Genomic DNA, 18,340 nt, shown 5'->3' on the forward strand with positions numbered 1-18,340 from the left:
CCCCACCTGAACCTGGTTGAGAGACGCGTCATTCTCAACTGCCTCCACACGAAGTGAAAGAGCAGCTATGGCTTCCAGCGTCCCGGTGCTGCTCATGTGCTTTTTGGCTTTATTCACGACCATAGTCAGTAAGTGTCAAAACCTTTCAACGCGTTTAAACTTGTTTTTCCGAGTAAATCGATGTTTTTGAAGTATGAATACAGGACGGGTGTCATGTTTGATTAGAAGTGTAGGATGCTGTGCACGTCTTTAAGATTTATTTGCTAATTATCCTAATAATCCCATAATAATAATCATTTTTGTTTTCATCTTTTTCAAGAGCTATTCTGGGGTTATTTGTAATTTCTCTCAACATTTTCGCGCGTTTATCACGCGGAAGCACGTGTTGAATTATGTTAGTGTATTATAACTGTTTCTCTGTCGCCAAATCTTTATGTTGCTTAATCTGGTCAGCATTACTCCAAACAAGTAGCGTTGTTCGATTCTTGAACGAACTGTTCTTCTTTTCAATGAATAGTTGAACAGGTTCACAAAAAACTGGTGTTGGTTAGGGTTTTAAGTTAATTGGTCTGAACGATTTGTCCACCAACACACCAGCTCACCGTCACATTTGGACATGTCAAGCTCATTAGATTAAATTTGAGAATATAATTTTTGTGTCGTTTTATGTTAATGCTAATAATTTTTAGATTCTTTGAAAGAACTGATTGTCGAAAATTATTCGAATTTCTTCTCAAAGGTGTTTAAGAACTTAATTTAAAGTCCCTGTAAAGTCAAAATTAAGCATATGTTCTGAGTTTGTCACACCACAGAAAAATGTGTTATTAGCACCCAGCCAAAATTTGAATGATTAAAAAAAGCCGCCAAGTAAATAAAATAAGCTATCAAAATCTTGAAAATGCTCTCAAACGCTGGGGGCGTGTCCGCTGGCTGCGCTGAAACCACGCCCACTCGCAGGAAAGCTGCATCCTACGCTGGACATCCAACCCCGCCCACATCCAAGAGTGACTTCAGAAGCCACGCCCGTGTCCAATACATCACCTTGTGACAGACTCCTCGTCCCGTTCTGCCCCGGAAACCTGATTTGTTGTGTGTAGGTTTCTGATTGAAAGGGTTTTAAGGCGTAAGGGTAGGTTTTAAATATGCGTTTCAGGCGTAAGCAGGGCCGTTTCTAGGCATAGGCAAACTAGGCGGTCGCCTAGGGCGCAAACAGCTGGGGGGCGCCATTGAGAGCCATTGGTTCACTTTGCCTAAGGTGCCAAAAAGGCTAGAAACGGCCCTGGGCGTAAGGGTTAGGTTTTTGGCGGGTTTTATTATGTAGGTTCCGATAAGGTGCTGTATGTAACTTTTTCACTCTACTACATTCTACATTTACATTCTACGTTTATGCATTTGGCAGACGCTTTTATCCAAAGCGACTTGCATTGCATTTCAAATGTCTGTTTTTGTTTTGGTCTGTGTGATCCCGCCCACTGCCAGTTCACCCAATAGTATTTCGACACCCCGGGATGCTTGTCTGCAGGAAACACAGCGTATTGCAGCCAGTAAACAAACTTGGTCAGAGATTGCAGATTCTACCCAACCTAAAAAGCCTCAGTATCCATCTAAAAATCTCTATGAACAAAAGCATATTAAAATGCAGATAAATCAACTCATCAACTTACACAGTGTGTAAGTCTCCTCGGCTTTCATTGTCAATTTTGCTCATTTTAGCGGAAGTGAGAGAGTGTAAGTTTTGAATGCTTATATCTCCTAAATGCGAATTTTGTCATTGTTTTGGAACACTCCAGCTTATTCATAACATTAAGGGTAACATATTCATACTAAATGCTAAAGAACTTAAATTTTGATTCTGGGGGCCTTTAAGGTTACAGTGACAGGTAGATGTAGGGATCAGTTGGTGTGGGGTTAAAAATCACTCCAATGGGAATGTGACGTATTTGGACATGGGCGTGGCTTCTGACATCACACTTGGATGTGGGCTGGGTTGGAGGTCCACCCCAGGCTGCAGCAAGACACCTCTCAATTTTTTTGTCTTTCTCTTTAAATACAATACTGCCCCACTTCGAGCACTGGTTGCTGCAAAAAAGTTGAATAATTTATACAAACTGATAACTAAACAGAAAAGTTTGAATATCTGTAAAAATTCTGGTCGAACAGATTATTAAACTCAAAGAGATTAAAATGTGTTTTCACAGGGTTTCTTAAATATTTAACCTGTTATTTACCCCAACCTTCCAAATCTGCTTTAAACAAGTGATTCGCAACTATTTTGCCTTTTCAAAATGGTTCACATCTCTTCTGTTCTTTTGTTTAGGCAGTGAGGATTGTAGCATGTTCGGGGGTAAATATGAATGGTGTGATTCTGGGAAGTTCTGCTGTGGAATCTGTCGTGAGACGTACTGCTGCTCCGATCCGCAAAAAAAAATCCAAGGACGACTTGACTGTTTGTTGTGAGGAATTGCTTTTTTCTTTCTTAATTTAAGTCAGAACTAAGTGTTGCACATTTCTGTTACCACAGGGTATTTATTTTGATGATTTTGTCATAATCTAGTACAAGCAAGTAGAATTGAACATTAAAGAGCGACAACGGCAATAAGTTCTGGACACAGCTGCCTTTTTCAGAGAGCTTTCAGAACAGGAAACCCTAAAGAGGAAATGCCTTCTTCCCATTATTTTCTGTTTTTCTACAAGCACAAACCTTTTCAGTCCCAAGACGACAAAGGATTTGTCTAGTAAAAATGGATGGCTGAAACCGATTTCCAGTGACCATTTGTAACCTAATATATTTATAATATAAAATTGGATTTCTAATGTTTATTCTTCATAATCTGTCCAGAAAAGAAGGTTTCAAGAATTTTGGTAACCCTCCTCGAATGGAGTCTGTGCCTGGTGAGGTCATTTTCCCCGTAGTAGTAGTCCTCATATTTGCGACCTCCATCATTGTGCTCATCACCTGCTGGGTCTGTCCCTGCTGCTGTCTCCATAAAAGGTTCAGAAGTCCTAGATGTAAGTGCAAATGTATGTCCGTCAATAGAACCGAATGCTTTTAGAACGTCATTCCAATGTTGTTCCACCTTTGATTCTCCCTGCAGCTGTGATTGCGACAACTTCAGTCACAACGACACAATACCTTCAACAGCCTGACATTCAGGGCAGTCAGTACCTTATTTTCCAGCCTTTGCCAAATAACCCACCTTATGGATGCCAACCCATGCCAACTGGTCCTTGTAAGGAACAACCGTATCAGGAGGCTGGTAATATCTGCAACAAGACGACCAAGGCTATTTGAGCATGATGGCAAACAATGAAAATGATTACTTTGTTTTCCAGCAGGTCCAGGGTATCCTGTTCCCTTCAGCCAGGCACCCAATGACGGTTATCAGGCCATGTACCCTATACAACCAGCTCAACCACCACTGCCCACAGACTACACCACACCTCAACCTGCATACAACCCCGCTTATGTGGAGTTACCGGGTACAACTTTGGCTACAACAGTTAAGACCACTTACTAAACCAAAACCACTGGGTTACGTGTTTCCTCGCTGTTCTGCCCTAGTGAATCGTGCAGCTACTGTGGACACTGTCCTACCATGGTGTCGAGAATACAAGTATTACTGTTGTTTGTTAATGTGTAACATTTATACTCTCTTGTTCGCCATTGCGAAGTTGCTTTGTGCACTTGAATTTGTTTGTTTCTCCCTATTTTAACCAAATAATTTGCTGAAGTATTAAAGTGGATTAACTATCCATTGTCCTATAATTTGGGATCCTAGATTGGGATTGATATTTTGAGATTGTACTACACTTGTAGGATTGGGTTCATTTTATGGCAAAAAGGAATGCCAGGAGTCAAGTTGACTATAGAGTCCTGAGTTTTGCAACTTTGTCTTGAAGATGTTTTTTGCTTGTTATTAGAGCTGTGGGTTGTCTCAGACATGTTCTGTCTGTTTGTATACATGTATTTTCTCATTTTTCATTAACATTTAAATGAATTTGTTTCAAATTACACTGTTGGTCTTTGGTTTCTTCTTGAGTTTCTTGGATGGGAGGAGCATAAACAGGACTTATCAGGATTGTTTGCATTACACTAGCAAGAAAAACATAACTGGGTTTAATTGATTCTTCAGTTTCCGGAAATGCACCTGAAAGGTAACCTTAAAAAGGTACTGGTAATTTGCTGCTGGGAAATTATCCGTTTATGTGGACATTTAACCTTAAACAACAATTCAATGCGTTATTTAAAATACAGGTAAAATGTAAAAAATGTGCAGGATGGATGTCACACATTTTGGATTTATTTTGCTAACTGTCCCTGATGTATTGAGTGCAAGTACTTCAAAATTATAAAGACATTATAGGGTAATGAAACGAGGTATATTTCCAAACTTTATCTTCGGTCCAACATGTTAGAGATGTCCGAGTCCTGAACGAATCTTCAATCGGACCTTTCCCAGACAGCAACATAGTGTCGGCCCAGATCCGGCCCACATATGGTACAAGTGGATTCCACACCGCCCAGATAAGCCGGATCTGGAACGACACTATGTTGCTGTCTGGGTTTCAATTAATAAAAAAATGTCTAAATTGTTCATCAATCTGACTCATAATCTCATTGACCAGAGAACCGTTTCAAAGCAAGAATTAAAGGCTAATGGATTTTAGTATTGTTTAGCCTAATGTAAATGTATATTATATTTAGAGTCTTCATAAGGACCGACTGACGGAAGTGATATTAGGCCTAGTCTATTTTGTTTGCAAGAGAAAATAACTTGTGAATGTGATCTTAACATGTTCTTTAACAATTTACTCCGGAATGAACTCCAAAGTAGCTGCTCTGTGTTGCTATATGCTGAACTTTTCTTTTGCTTTTACATCTATTTATTTAGACACCTTGTCTCATTTTGAAAATGTTGGATTACCTTTTATATGTCTGCAAAAAATGTAATAAAACATTTTTTTATCAATAATGTTCAACTCAGCTAAGCAGCTCTAAAGTCGGCATGAAATCAAATTTTACTATTCGTATTTTTATATGTAATATTGTAGTGTTTATTATAAATGATTTATTTGTGCACTTCATTAATTTTTTAAAAATTCATATACCCTTATAATCTTTAATCAAATACGTTATCCTTCCCTCCCCCCTCGAAACGACGGCGTGGCAACTTCCCTCAAACCGTTAGTCTGCTATTAAACCCTGCCCTCTATTCAATATTCTGTTTCACTTGGAAATACGCCACAACACTGGAGAAAAGTCGTTTGTAACTTCCGGTTCATGCCGACTTTAAGGGGCCTTTTACACGACACCGTTTTCAACTAAAAACGGAAAACCTTTTATGCGTTCTGGTCGTTCATTTACACGCCAATGGCGTTTTGGGGGCCTGAAAATTTATTTAGGATTTAGTGCAAGTTTTTGAAAATGATAGCGTTTTCATCTCCGTTGCTGCGTTCGAAACCGCATACTTCCCTACTATTTAGTATGGGAAAAAGAGTAGGCGAGCGAAAAAGTATGTACGAATCCAAAAGAGTAGGCGAGAATTACCTGGGTGACGTACTAATTATCGCGAGATTCGGACTTAAGTGCGTTCGAATATGCCTACTTTCCTACTATATAGTAGGCGAAAACAGTACGTGAAGGAAGCAGTACGTTCGAAACATCAGTATTCGTAAAAGAGTAGGCGAGAAGTTCCCGGATGGCTTACTGCTTTCGGCCAGATTTTCGAGTGCTCAACCGATGGATACTCTTCTATCCCAGGAGGCCACGCGTATGGAGGGCATTTTCTGCCAAATTTAAATAAATAAATTAAATGATTAAAATGAAAATTAAAACCAGATTAACGATTTCATTACAGAAAACAGTACGCAAAATATGTGACAAAATTGAGAATGAAATTAAATGATTTCATTTTCACAGCATTATCCCTGTCAAATTGAAAAATAAAATGCAATTGGTGATTTCACATTTCATTTTCACTACAGTCTCGAGGCAAGACTGCCAATATTAAAATGAAAAGCCAAACGTGAAAAAGAAACTACAAATGCAGTTTTTACAATGCTCTTTAGTAACGCTCACGCAATAATAGTGACACAATTCAAATACAAATGTAAATTTTCGTTTTCATTTTAATTCCTCTTTTATTTCACAGTATTCATTTTCGTTTTCATTTTCAAAGACAACCTGCATGCAAATTCTATGTTAATGAGTGGGTGTGGCTTATTCTAGTAACGGCGCTGAGACACGCCTTCTGTAAAGCTAAGTCATCGACGTCCCGCATGAGTTTAATGTGTGAAACAAAATTATTTAAATGTGATTATATTGTAATCGAGACGACGACATATGGCGAAATCTGTTAGTGAGCTTTTGCGGGAAGCTGCCACAGCATTAGAACATGGAAACAACCAGCCTGACCATGTTAGTTATGATGTTAGACTCAGGCTAGCTAGACCATAATCGACGATGAGGTTCATTCATGTATTAGGCTGTTTTGGAAATTCAACTATTTGGGTGTACAGAAGTCTTAGTAACACAATTTCTACAACAATTATAGCCAGACATTAATACCCACTGGCTTTAACCGAGAACCTCGGCCAATGTTTCATTCGCGTCGTGCCTAACAACGCCCTTCAAGCCGTGACTTATTCTGATACAGCACTAGCCTAGAGTAGCCTACCTTATTGCTTTTATAAAACGGTTACCACGCAATAAATATTAATCCCGAAACATATGTATATATGCAACTTTCATGAAGTAAAATGAATCACTAAAAACCAATTCCTTCCGCTGGAGAAAAAAAAATAGTCCCTGACCATTTGCAACAGAAGAAGTTACATTATTTCTCCATTAGATGGAGACAAAGACTGTCTTAATGAGTGAGTCAGTCAGTCAGTAAGTAGAGAAGACTTTTGAAATGACTCAAACTTGTGATCACGGAGAAGAAAGACGCAACTGACACTATAGGCACGGACAACCCCTATTAACTGTTAAAAGTACAAGATATCACACCGGGTATTCAAACGGATTTTTTATTATGAATATAGGACTGACCTGAAGGAAATATCTAGCCTACTGTAAATGCAGGTACACTCGCTTTCTCGGTCTCATCCAGAAGTTGTTACTGGAAATGAAAATCAGCATTGTGATTATTTTTGTACACAAACTTAAAATAACCAAAAGACACGTAGCCTAACAGTTAAACAGCGGACAGATAGGGTAGAGTGGGGGAAAACGCCCCCCCCCCCCCCCCCCCCCCCCCCCCCCCCCCCTTAAGGAAAATGTGACATACAGTGAAACAAAACATAAATGTGACTAGAATTGCCATCCCGGTTTAGAGTGACTATGGCAGGAGTTATTCACCAAATATTAATATTGCTCAGCCTTCATAATTAATTAGCATTTTGACTGAAAATATTTTTGTACAAAGGGGGCGTTTTCCCCCACTCTACCCTACAGGCTAGCAGGGCTGGACTGGTAATCTGGCATACCGGGCAAATGCCCGGTGGGCCGACGTGCTTTTTGGGCCGATACATCTCATACTTTTTTTCTTTTTTTTTAAACGGCCCATAAAACTCGTACATCGGCGGCCCATTCGTTTTGTTTTGTTTAATTGACGGCGCTGGGTTAGTGCCGGTGTAATGCATTGGTCAAAAAAAAGTAAGCGTTAGTTTTTTTTCCACTGACAGACCGGCCCATGAAACGCGTAGATCAGCGGCCCATTGGTTCTTTTCTTGATTGACACTGGGCTGGCCCAATCACAGCTTTAAAAACCTCCCCCTTTGGCCTTTGAGTTAGCGTGCAGTGTCAAGTGTGTATCTGTCAAAATAGTCTAAGTAAGAGATGGAGAAGAAACGCATGGAATGTGCAGAGAAATAGCGTGTAATAGAAATAGCAGACGCTGTAAAATGTGTCAAAATATATATGTTTTCTGCAGCAGCAGGACCTTCATCAGCTCCAGTGGCTGATGAGGAGGATAGTGAGGAGGATCAGGGGAGAGATGAGAAAGTGTAGAGTCCGCGCGCGGTAAGCAGACTACTTTCAAAACACTTTGGCTATGAGTGTAGGAACCCATTACCCAGTTACGCATTATTTCCACATCTGCATAGTTGACGATTACAGAAGTTTACTAGAAGTTTAATGAGACGCGTTTTTATCCATGTTTTCCGCCAAAATAAAAGCTTGATGCAGTTTCCGTCAAAATAAAAGATCATGTGCTTATCTCTTTCAAGTTTAGAAATTAGTACAAAACTAACTATGAAAGTTTTCTTTATTTTTCAGTGCATTTGTTTTACAATATATGGCTATTAGGCTACTGTCATGAGATTAATATTATATAACTATTATTATGTAGTAATATAGACAGACACTGTTACTAAAAGCGGTTTGATTTTTTCTTTGTTATATTTGCACACTGAATATGGGTTGGAGCTTTTAATTTTGAACCCTCAAACTGCACCAGATTGATTAATTTAACATTAAAATGCACACAATTTTCTTAAGGGGAGCATGCCCCCAAACCCCCCTAGAAAGACTGAGGTCCATACACAACAGTTTTACCAAAAATCCTGTGAGAAACACTGGTATTGCTATGCCAATGCAGCTTATAGCTTGTTTTTTGGATGCATCACTGTGGAGTATAGTTCAATTGTATTAATAAATTACAATTTTGTACTTATTTCATCTGTTAACTCTCATTACATGGCATTAGTGGTTTTTATGAATAGGAGTTGAACAAAAACATATTCAAGGGCATGCAAAGATGGGTGGTGTTTATGATCATGTAGTGGGCCATGTCTGGGCCAAAATGCCAGGGCCGATTTTCTGTCCCAGTCCAGCCCTGCAGGCTAGTGCTGTATCAGAATAAGTCACGGCTGAAGGGCGTTGTTAGGCACGACGCGAATATGAAACATTGTCCGAGGTTCTCGGTTAAAGCTAGTGGGTATTAATGTCTGGCTATAATTGTTGTAGAAATTGTGTTACTAAGACCTTTGTACACCCAAATAGTTGAATTTCCAAAACAGCCTAATACATGAATGAACCTCATCGTCGATTATGGTCTAGTCTGAGTCTAACATCATAACTAACATGGTCAGGCTGGTTGTTTCCATGTTCTAATGCTGTGGCAGCTTCCCGCAAAAGCTCACTAACAGATTTCGCCATATTTCGTCGTCTCGATTACTATATTATTTAAATAATTTCGTTTCACACATTCAACTCATGCACACGGGACGTCGACGACTTCGCTTTACAGAAGGCGTGCCTCTAGCGCCGTTACTAGAATAAGCCACACCCACTCATTAACATAGAATTTGCATGCAGGTTGTCTTTGAAAATGAAAACGAAAATGAAAACTGTGAAATAAAAGAGGAATTAAAATGAAAACGAAAATTTACATTTGTATTTGAATTGTGTCACTATTATTGCGTGAGCATTACTAAAGAGCATTGTAAAAACTGTATTTGTACTTTCTTTTTCACGTTTGGCTTTTCATTTTAATATTGGCAGTCTTGCCTCAAGACTGTAGTGAAAATGAAATGTGAAATCACCAATTGCATTTTATTTTTCAATTTGACAGGGATAATGCTGTGAAAATGAAATCATTTAATTTCATTCTCAATTTTGTCACATATTTTGCGTACTGTTTTCTGTAATGAAATCGTTAATCTGGTTTTAATTTTAATTTTAATAATTTATTTATTTAAATTTGGCAGAAAATGCCCTCCATACACGCGAGAGGATACGTCATTATCAAACATCGCAGAGTTCAGCGACGCGGGTGCTTTCAAATGTGAGTAAACGGTTCCTTTTGTTAAAAATTGCATGTGTTGAACTACTGTAGAGTAAACTGTTGAATTGTTGAAGGTGTAAAGACGTTACACAGTAAAGTATAGTTGTGATTTTGCTGTAAAAACACGTTTTATTATGTATAACGTTAGCTAACAGGGGAGCTCGAGTAAGGACACGTAAGTTACGTCTCTAAAGTGGATTTACATAAACCATACACGCCATGTAACCATACAGACGCTTATTTTAAATGTCTATTTACATCTGACAGGAAAATCTTGAAATATCACAACATGAAATAGACATCTGAGTGATAAATGTGTGCTATTATGTAGAACAAATCTATAAAGTAATTAAACATAAGGTATCTTTTTTTATTTGTCCATTAGTAGTTGATAAATTGAGGAACATTTATGTTGGATAAAAAGTTAAAACAACCTCAACATGTAAATGTAGTTTTGAGCTCATAAATCACAGAGGTTATGTGAATCTTGTCTGGATGTTACAGGGACAGATGAACAGATGTGTGTTTATCCGGTGGAGAGTGGCTGATGAAGCTGAATGCTGCCATCAAAGGCTTTGAGTGAGTATACTACAGAAATGAATAACAACAACTATTTAAATATTAAGTTGTAGTTTATTTGAATTATTGTAATTTCAAACAGAGCTATTACAGCACCTTTCTGATTCTTGATTTCTGTGCATTTGTTGCAGATTTTTTGAGATGGAGCAGGACCTACAAGGAAAGATGATGGCGGCATTTGTGAAAAAAAGCGTTTTTTTTCTTCTAAATAATACTGAAATCAAATGACATTGTGCGGTTGAAATAACTGCTTTTGTGTTATGTTTGTGCATTTTTGTAGGATCTGAAATGTCAGCAGGCTGGTGTGAGCACTGAGGATGAGGAGCCCAGAGCTGAATCCTGGAGATGGTGCCATGGATGAGTCTCTCCATCACTCCACCTGCCCTTACGAGACCCTCCATCACTCCACCTCCACCTGCCCTTATGAGTCCCTCCATCACTCCACCTGCCCTTACGAGTCCCTCCATCACTCCACCTGCCCTTAAGAGTCCCTCCATTACTCCACCTGCCTTTATTGCCTCAGATTGTGAAGCACAACACATCACGCAACAACCTCCGGCACGAAGTAACGGCTCACCTCGGACGGTCAGTTGATTCATCAGAATAAAGCTGCAGAATGGGAACCGCTGTGTTGAGATGGCAGAAGGATGTGGGGTTCAGCGCCTGTAGCCTACATACATGATTGTAGTTTGAATAAAGCTTTTTCATGTGTTGACTTGTATAAGCATTTGTTTATTGTGTGATGGTGACTTTCATTCATTATTTTACTAATTTATTAATATTTATCATTGTTGTCAGTAAATAAAATATAATTATTTAATTAATGTTTTATTTAATTGTTTGAAAGAAAATGTAGATATGTTCATTATATACACATCTAGAGTGTATTCATGCATAGCTATGTCATATGACACATTACATTTTGTTTGTTTTATTGAATTATATCATTTTCAGTAAAAAGTAATATAATTAAGTATTGGTCAGCATTTATCGTTGTTATTATTGTATGTTTTGGGGTGGGATAGCAATGCAATTCATTCTGAGGTAATATTAATTTTTAATATTAATGATACTTAAATTTTGCGAGTACAAAATCAACAGTTTTCACCAAAGGCGAATCTTCACGCAGCTGCCCATTGTGCAGACATTACAAACGCTGAGGAAAACCATTCTAGGTAGGGCTGTTGAGTTACTGATGTTATGAGGTGTGTATATATATATTTATTATGGGTTTGCATACATAATATGAGATTTTTTTACACAGGAAAAAAGAACCTACAAGGGTTGAATATCTATATATTTTCTTAAATAATTCATTATAACACATTTAAAAAAAAGCAGTTAGCTACTTTTGCTTGTGAATGAAAATGTTTAGATATAAAATTAAAAAAATTAACAACATATTCAAGAGATGACAATTTTGGGATTTCGTAATAAAAATAAATCGTTAAGGATAAAACGGTGGGTCACATTAGTAGGGTTAAATATATGAACTTAAATCAACCCTAAATGTATTCACAAAATAAATGGGCAGCAGTTTCTTCAAAAAGACCACAAAATTAGCAAGTTTAATCAATATCAAGATATTTACAGATAGATGAATTAAACGTGTCGTTCAAATCTTTTAAGTTGTTGCGTGTGTGATAATGCGTCGTAGCAGGTCACATGAGAACGTATCGGTTACCTAACGTAACCTCTGTTCTCTCTAGAAGAGGGAACGAGTATTGCGTAAGTAGCTTACGCTGCAGGAAAGTCTTCTTTCTCGAGATACTGAAGCCAAAAATTATCCTTAATTTTTAATAATCTTGTCAACGCAGTGCGGCAGCATGCAGACCTAGGGCAGGCTAGCTAGCTTGCCCACTGGCTGCCCTGCGGCAACTGCAGCAGCCTATCGCTGAGCCTTGGCGTGACGTCACGTCCAATGAGCGCTTCATGCGTCACAGCCCGCGAAAAGGGGTGTGGCTTAGCGTATATAAGCAAGGCTCAGAGGCTGCTTCACTGGTTTCTGTCGCTGAAGCGAGTGAGCTCGTGGCGCGAGCATGGCGGGTTACGCAATACTCGTTCCCTCTTCTAGAGAGAACAGAGGTTACGTTAAGTAACCGATACGTTCTCTTACGAGAGGTTCTCTCGTATTGCGCAAGTAGCTTACGCTGCGGGAACTCCCTTGTCAACGCCGTGCGCGCCCAGCATCCACTGCAAGTGCAGCTCAACCAGTAGAGCTAAATCAACCAGCGTAGCCCGCGCACTGATAGTGGGCCGATCTACGCGAGACTTAGACTGATAAATCTTTCGCCTGCAAGGCGGGAACTTCCAGATTGTAAAATCTAACAAATGTAGAGGGGGAGGCCCAGCCTGCCGCTGTACAAATGTCGTGAATGGAAATCCCGCTGGACCACGCCCACGACGAGGCCATGCCTCTGGTGGAGTGAGCTCGAATGCCCAGTGGGCACTGCAGGTCTTTAGACGCATAAGCAGCTGCGATAGCGTCCACTATCCATCTGGACAGGCTGTGTTTCAAGGAGGCGAGACCCTTGGTGCGCCCTCCAAACAAAACAAAAAGCTGCTCCGAGCGCCTGAAAGCGGCGGAGCGTGTGATGTAGTTTCTCAGCGCCCTGACCGGACAGAGGAGATTACCATCGGTCTCGCTGCCAGAAGTTGGCAGGGCTGAGAGGGAAATGACCTGCGCTCTGAAGGGGGTGCCCAATATTTTGGGGACGTAACTATGCCTCGGTTTGAGAATAACTTTAGAGTCGTTAAGTCCGAACTCGAGGCATGCGGCGTTAACAGATAACGTGTGAAGGTCTCCCACACGTTTGACTGAAGACAGAGCTATCAGAAAAACGTTTTTGAGCGTGAGGTATTTCATATCCACAGTTTCCAAAGGTTCAAAGGGATGCGTTTTCAGGGCCTCCAAGACCAGTGAAAGATCCCACATAGGAACCGAGGGGGGTCGCGGGGGGTTCATCCTCCTGGCTCCTCTAAGGAAGCAGGTGACGAACTCATTCCTTCCTAATGCGCGGCCCAGCTCTGAGTCAGAGAAAGCTGAGATGGCCGCAACATAAACTTTGAGCGTGGAGGGGGACCTGCCCGCGTCCAGCAGTTCTTGAAGGAAACACAATACTTGCGATACCCCACATGCCTGTGGATTGAGCCCCTTAGCAGTGCACCATTTGCTGAACACAGACCATTTAGATGTGTAGAGCCGCCTCGTAGAGACCAGCGCTCTGGATGGGGATGCCAGATCGAGCCGCGGGCTTGAGAGAGAAGGTCTCTCCTCGCCGGTATCGGCCAGGGGACTGTGTCTGCCAGCTGTATTAGTTCCGGGAACCAAGCTTGGTTCTCCCAGTACGGGGCTATGAGGAGCACTGTGTGGCGCGCTTCCCTGACTCTCCTGATGACCTGAGGCAACAGAGAGACCGAGGGAAAAGCATATAGCGGGCCACTGGGCCAGCGCGTCCTCGTTCTTCGTAAAGAACTCTGGGCAGTGAGCGTTGTCTTTTGACGCAAAAAGGTTGACTTTCGCTTTGCCGAAACAGCGCCACAGTAACTGGACTGTTTGGGGGTGTAGAGACCACTCCCCAGGGGGAACGTTGTCCCTGGACAGTCTGTCGGGACCCTCGTTCAGGTGGCCAGGCACATGCGCGGCTCTCAGCGAGTGCAGAGAGTGCTGAGCCCACACGAGGAGGCGTTCCGCCAGGGTGCAGAGCATCTTTGATCTGACACCGCCCTGGCGATTCACATAGGCCACTACCGATGTATTGTCCGTGCGGACTAGAACATGGTGACCTAGGAGGAATGGGAGGAAGTGTTTGAGCGCTTTCTCGACCGCGAGCATCTCTAGACAGTTTATGTGTAGGAGATTCTCCTGGTCTGACCAGCGGCCATAGACCGGTCTGGTGTTAAAAAAAACACTCAGCTGAGTGTTTTACAGCTGTGCAGAGCAGTAAAAAGGATATAATCGCCGGATAGCGAAGCAGGCAGGGAATGCTGAAGGCGGCGAAGACGGCCGGCTTCCTCAGGCTGAGATCCTCGGCGTGCTGGTCGCTTGATTCGACGGCGGCTTCCTCAGAGTTCAGCGATGCGGAGAGCTTCGCTGAAGAGACAGAAATCAGTGAAGCAGCCTCTGAGCCTCGCTTATATACGCTAAGCCACACCCCTTTTCGCGGGCTGTGACGCATGAAGCGCGCCAAGCGCGCTCATTGGACGTGACGTCACGCCAAGGCTCAGCGATAGGCTACTGCAGTTGCCGCAGGGCAGCCAATGGGCACGCTAGCTAGCCTGCCCTAGGTCTGCATGCTGCCGCACTGCGTTGACAAGATTATTAAAAATTAAGGATAATTTTTGGCTTCAGTATCTCGAGAAAGAAGACTTTCCTGCAGCGAAAGCTACTTACGCAATACGAGAGAACCTCTCGTAAGAGAACGTCAACATGGCAGATGTCCGGTTCGCATTCATACTCAACGAGATCTGGCTATAAAGTACCTACTCTTTTAGCGCTCGTTAAGTAAGTACTTATTGAAATTAAGTACCTACTCATTGAGTATGCGGTTTCGAACGCAGCCCATGTAAAATACAAAAACGTGAATTTGTGAAAACGGGGATGCCATGCATATTACGTCTTCAGTCTATAGATCTCATGTAGCCCCGCCCTTTTTCAGCGCTGTACTCATTGTGTTCTGTCTTCCGTTTGTATTTCCACAGCATGGAGGTAAGATCTTACGGATTTATGAATGTACCGGCCTGAATGTAGGCGGGCCAGAGAGGCCAGCTAAACAGATGATGACAGCGCTGTTGTAGGGTTTACCAGGACACACTCACACACAGCAGCTCATTTGCATTTAAAGGGACAGACACAAAAACGATGCATTTTTGCTCACCCTCAAAAAGTGACAATTTTATCAATCTGTGGGGTACTTTGAGCTAAAACTTCACATACATCACTCTGGGGACATTAAAGACTTATTTTACATCTTGTGAAAAGGGCATTATACCACCCCTTTAAGTTTTGTTTTAATACAATAGTGTGAGTGCAGTCAAATCAATAAATGCAACAAATGAGCAATGAAAATGTGAGTAGAAGTAGCGCTAGTCAAGTGGAAGCAAAAAAACATACATTTCTTCTTTTTCTGTTTTGTGCAGAAACGCATGCAAAGCTGTCTGTGCATGTCAAGAACAAACTACGTATGTGTGTGAGTTCTTGAGAACCGGATTGTGGCAACAATAGGCCTATTTCACAAAAATGGCCGCCGAGACCGGAAGTAGGGTAAACTCTTTTCCGGTGAAAGCGCTAACAGTAGCAGTCGGTGGACAAACTAACACTTAATGAAATTAACATGAAATTTTAACAAAAGCCACTAGATTTCAAACATAGCCTACAATCAGACATCATTTCAATTTATTTATTTATTTTGTTTAACTACAGTAAGTGTGAGCTTAGTAGCCATCAAGTGCCATGCACTTTTTGTTATGTAAGCAAGCGTCAAGAATAATTTGTAACCTTTGTCCAATTTCGATCTTGTCACAGCTCCCTGAAAACTATCAACAAAACGGACAACATCTGCTATTCTTACTTTTGTCAGATATATTAATGACAGAGAAAACAAGCTGTTCACAGTCCATTTTGAGAATGAATGGCGATCGTAGCGGGCGGTGGCGGGACCGGAAGTATCGCTACCCTACTTCCGGTCTCGGTCGCCATTTTGTGAAATAGGCCTATTGGCCAGGAGAATGGCTTTGAAATCAGCGCGGATAACGCTGAAAACTCAAAACAAGAAACTTTACATTTTAAAAATTAAGAGATAAAAAATATACTATCTTTAATTATTGAACAATCAAAAATATGTTATTTGCTTTTTCCAGCAGGTCCAGGGTTGTCAGGGTTCTGTCACTTCTGTCTGGTCTATTTCTTGATTTTGTGACAGAGCCCTGACACTCCTATGTTGTCTTGTCTGTGTGCCTTGTTTCGTGTACTTGCATGTCTTGTCCTGTACTGTGTAGCATGCAGCTTTTGTTTTACACTAGCTGTGTGCTTTCATGTTGTCATGTTTTGTGTGAACACGTGGCTTATGAGTGCTTTCATTAGCTGCGTGTTCATGTCTCGTTTTGTGTGAGCACATGGCTTGTGATTTGTCTAGCCCCTCCTATCATGTAACCTGATTATTAGTTCATTTTCCCCACCTGTCCTCCCTCGTTACCTGCTTTGTTTGCTCTCCCTATTTATTCTCCCTGTGTTTGCAGTTCTGTGCTGGTTCGTCGTCGAATGGTTCAAGTCAAGTCAAGTCATCCCGCCTCCTCCTTCCCATAACATCTATGCGTTACAGTCTCGTGTAAGGACAAATTTGGGCATGAAATCTGCCTTCGAACAGATCGTTTTTTGAATGGCACACTTTAGCTTTGCTCGAGGATATAGTGAGATGAGCGTGTCTGCATTTTTTTTTTACACTTGCTTACAGAATACAAAAGTTTAAAAAAACATAAGCCAAAAGAAAGAGCCATAGGTTCAGGAACGACAAAACGTTACATCACATTTGAATTCAGAGAAAAAGCGAGAGTAAAACAAAAAAAGGTAAATATTAATGTGCGTCTTTAGTGAGCGGCATGTTTGACGAGAGTGACATGCTACTTCTACAACATGTAAAATAAGTCTCTGATGTCCCCAAAGGGTGTATGTGAAGTTGTAGCTCAAAAAACCCCACAGATCCTTTTTTATATCATGTTAAAATTGGCACTTTTGGGGGGTGAGCAAAAAACGTTTTTGTGTGTGTCCCTTTAAATGCAAATGAGCTGCTGCTGCTCCCCGCCCGCTTTTAAGAGGAGTGCTTCAAAAAGCTCTGCTCTGGTAGGCTACTACTGACAAAACAGGACAATCTCACACAGAAACTGTACTAGTGGTGTTCAGTTCGAACCGGAGTAAGACAATGATGCTACAGAGTCAGAGAATATATGCTGCATGGAGATAGAGCAGGTATAGTTTAGTTTAATTATGGTAACTTATGTTGTCACCAAGCCTGTTGTAGTGGTCGGACCCTGTTCGAATGATGGCCAAAACTTTACTAATCAGTTTTCATTGTACATCACAGAAGATGAAGCGTTCGTTTTCACTCCAGAAAACGCATAGGCGTCGAGTCATTTTGTACCCACCACTTTTTTTTTTGAAAACCTCGAGTTCAATTTAGCCGTTCTGCTGCTGCGCTGGCTACAAGCTTCTCTTTTCATAACACTGCAACAACGGTAACATTGGGATACGTTCTAGGTTGGGGGAGGGGTGGGTGACACGCCAAATGGAACTTGTTATCCTTGTATATTGGTGATTGTTGAATGAGAACCGTGGGGAGACAACCCACAGCCGCTCCGCTGCCCTGCTGAAAATGTGAAGCAGAAACGCTTAATGTCAGATAACGTCCATAATAATTGGACTTTGGGTTCGATTTTTTTGACCGTTTTCAGTGGTTATGAGGAGCAATATGAGAGATAAATTTGGTAATCATTGTTTAGGTAGCCTACATCACGTCATGTCATATTGTCAACATACTTATGAAGCAGAATAGTGGGTCATATGTCTAATGCTTTTTGAAAACTTCTTTAAACGAGTCGGACATCATTACATTTTTGTATACATTTTTTTTTATTTACATTAGTAAGCTACAGGACATCTTTCAAAACATGACCTGCGCGAAAGAGAAAAAATAATAATGCGTCATTGTACCCAGCACATTTCAAACCTAACTGACGCCCATTAAAGCTGAATAAAACAGTATAGCCTACAAGAACTGTGCATTAAAGTATTATCCATAAAATCTCTCTTTCCCTTGCATTATCATCATCCACAGCAAATTACACAAAAACCTGAGCAGTATGATGTCAGACTGCTCAGAGAATCAAAATGGCATGTCTAATGAGACTGCTTTGGTTTAATGGGGATTCAAATAAAAGAAGTGGGTGGATTTTAGCATTGTAGAGTGATTGTGTTAACC

The 18,340-nt window shown here is 41.0% G+C and overlaps 1 protein-coding gene and 1 long non-coding RNA gene across 3 annotated transcripts; both read left to right on the top strand.

The window, feature by feature from the left end:
- Window positions 1-3: 3 nt before the first annotated feature.
- Window positions 4-4,011, top strand: LOC311084651 (protein shisa-5-like). 2 transcript variants are annotated; one of them, XM_084116834.1, is made up of 5 exons: window positions 4-128; window positions 2,318-2,453; window positions 2,840-3,009; window positions 3,096-3,257; window positions 3,334-4,011. In XM_084116834.1, the coding sequence occupies exons 1-5, from the start codon at window positions 68-70 to the stop codon at window positions 3,516-3,518; spliced, it is 714 nt and encodes a 237-aa protein (XP_083972960.1). In that variant the 5' UTR covers window positions 4-67; the 3' UTR covers window positions 3,519-4,011. The 2 variants fall into 2 exon arrangements, with proteins under 2 accessions (XP_083972960.1, XP_083972961.1); XM_084116835.1 differs by having other exon boundaries at window positions 3,337-4,011.
- A 5,699-nt stretch (window positions 4,012-9,710) lies between these two features.
- On the top strand, window positions 9,711-11,077 carry LOC311085824. Its single transcript, XR_014606972.1, has 3 exons — window positions 9,711-9,788; window positions 10,293-10,367; window positions 10,499-11,077. It is a non-coding gene; the product is annotated as an uncharacterized lncRNA (long non-coding RNA).
- Window positions 11,078-18,340: the final 7,263 nt, after the last annotated feature.

This window comes from Abramis brama, assembly GCF_963993115.1.
Source record: "Abramis brama genome assembly, chromosome: 6".
Lineage (NCBI taxonomy): Eukaryota > Metazoa > Chordata > Actinopteri > Cypriniformes > Leuciscidae > Abramis > Abramis brama.

What these genes read in the sequence shown, in the direction of transcription:
- LOC311084651 (XM_084116834.1), top strand. Translation starts at nt 68, where the DNA reads ATGGCTTCCAGCGTCCCGGTGCTGCTCATGTGCTTTTTGGCTTTATTC. An exon ending in TTTATTCACGACCATAGTCA is followed by an intron (nt 129 to 2,317) that starts GTAAGTGTCAAA and finishes TCTTTTGTTTAG; the next exon opens with GCAGTGAGGATTGTAGCATG. An exon ending in GGACGACTTGACTGTTTGTT is followed by an intron (nt 2,454 to 2,839) that starts GTGAGGAATTGC and finishes TAATCTGTCCAG; the next exon opens with AAAAGAAGGTTTCAAGAATT.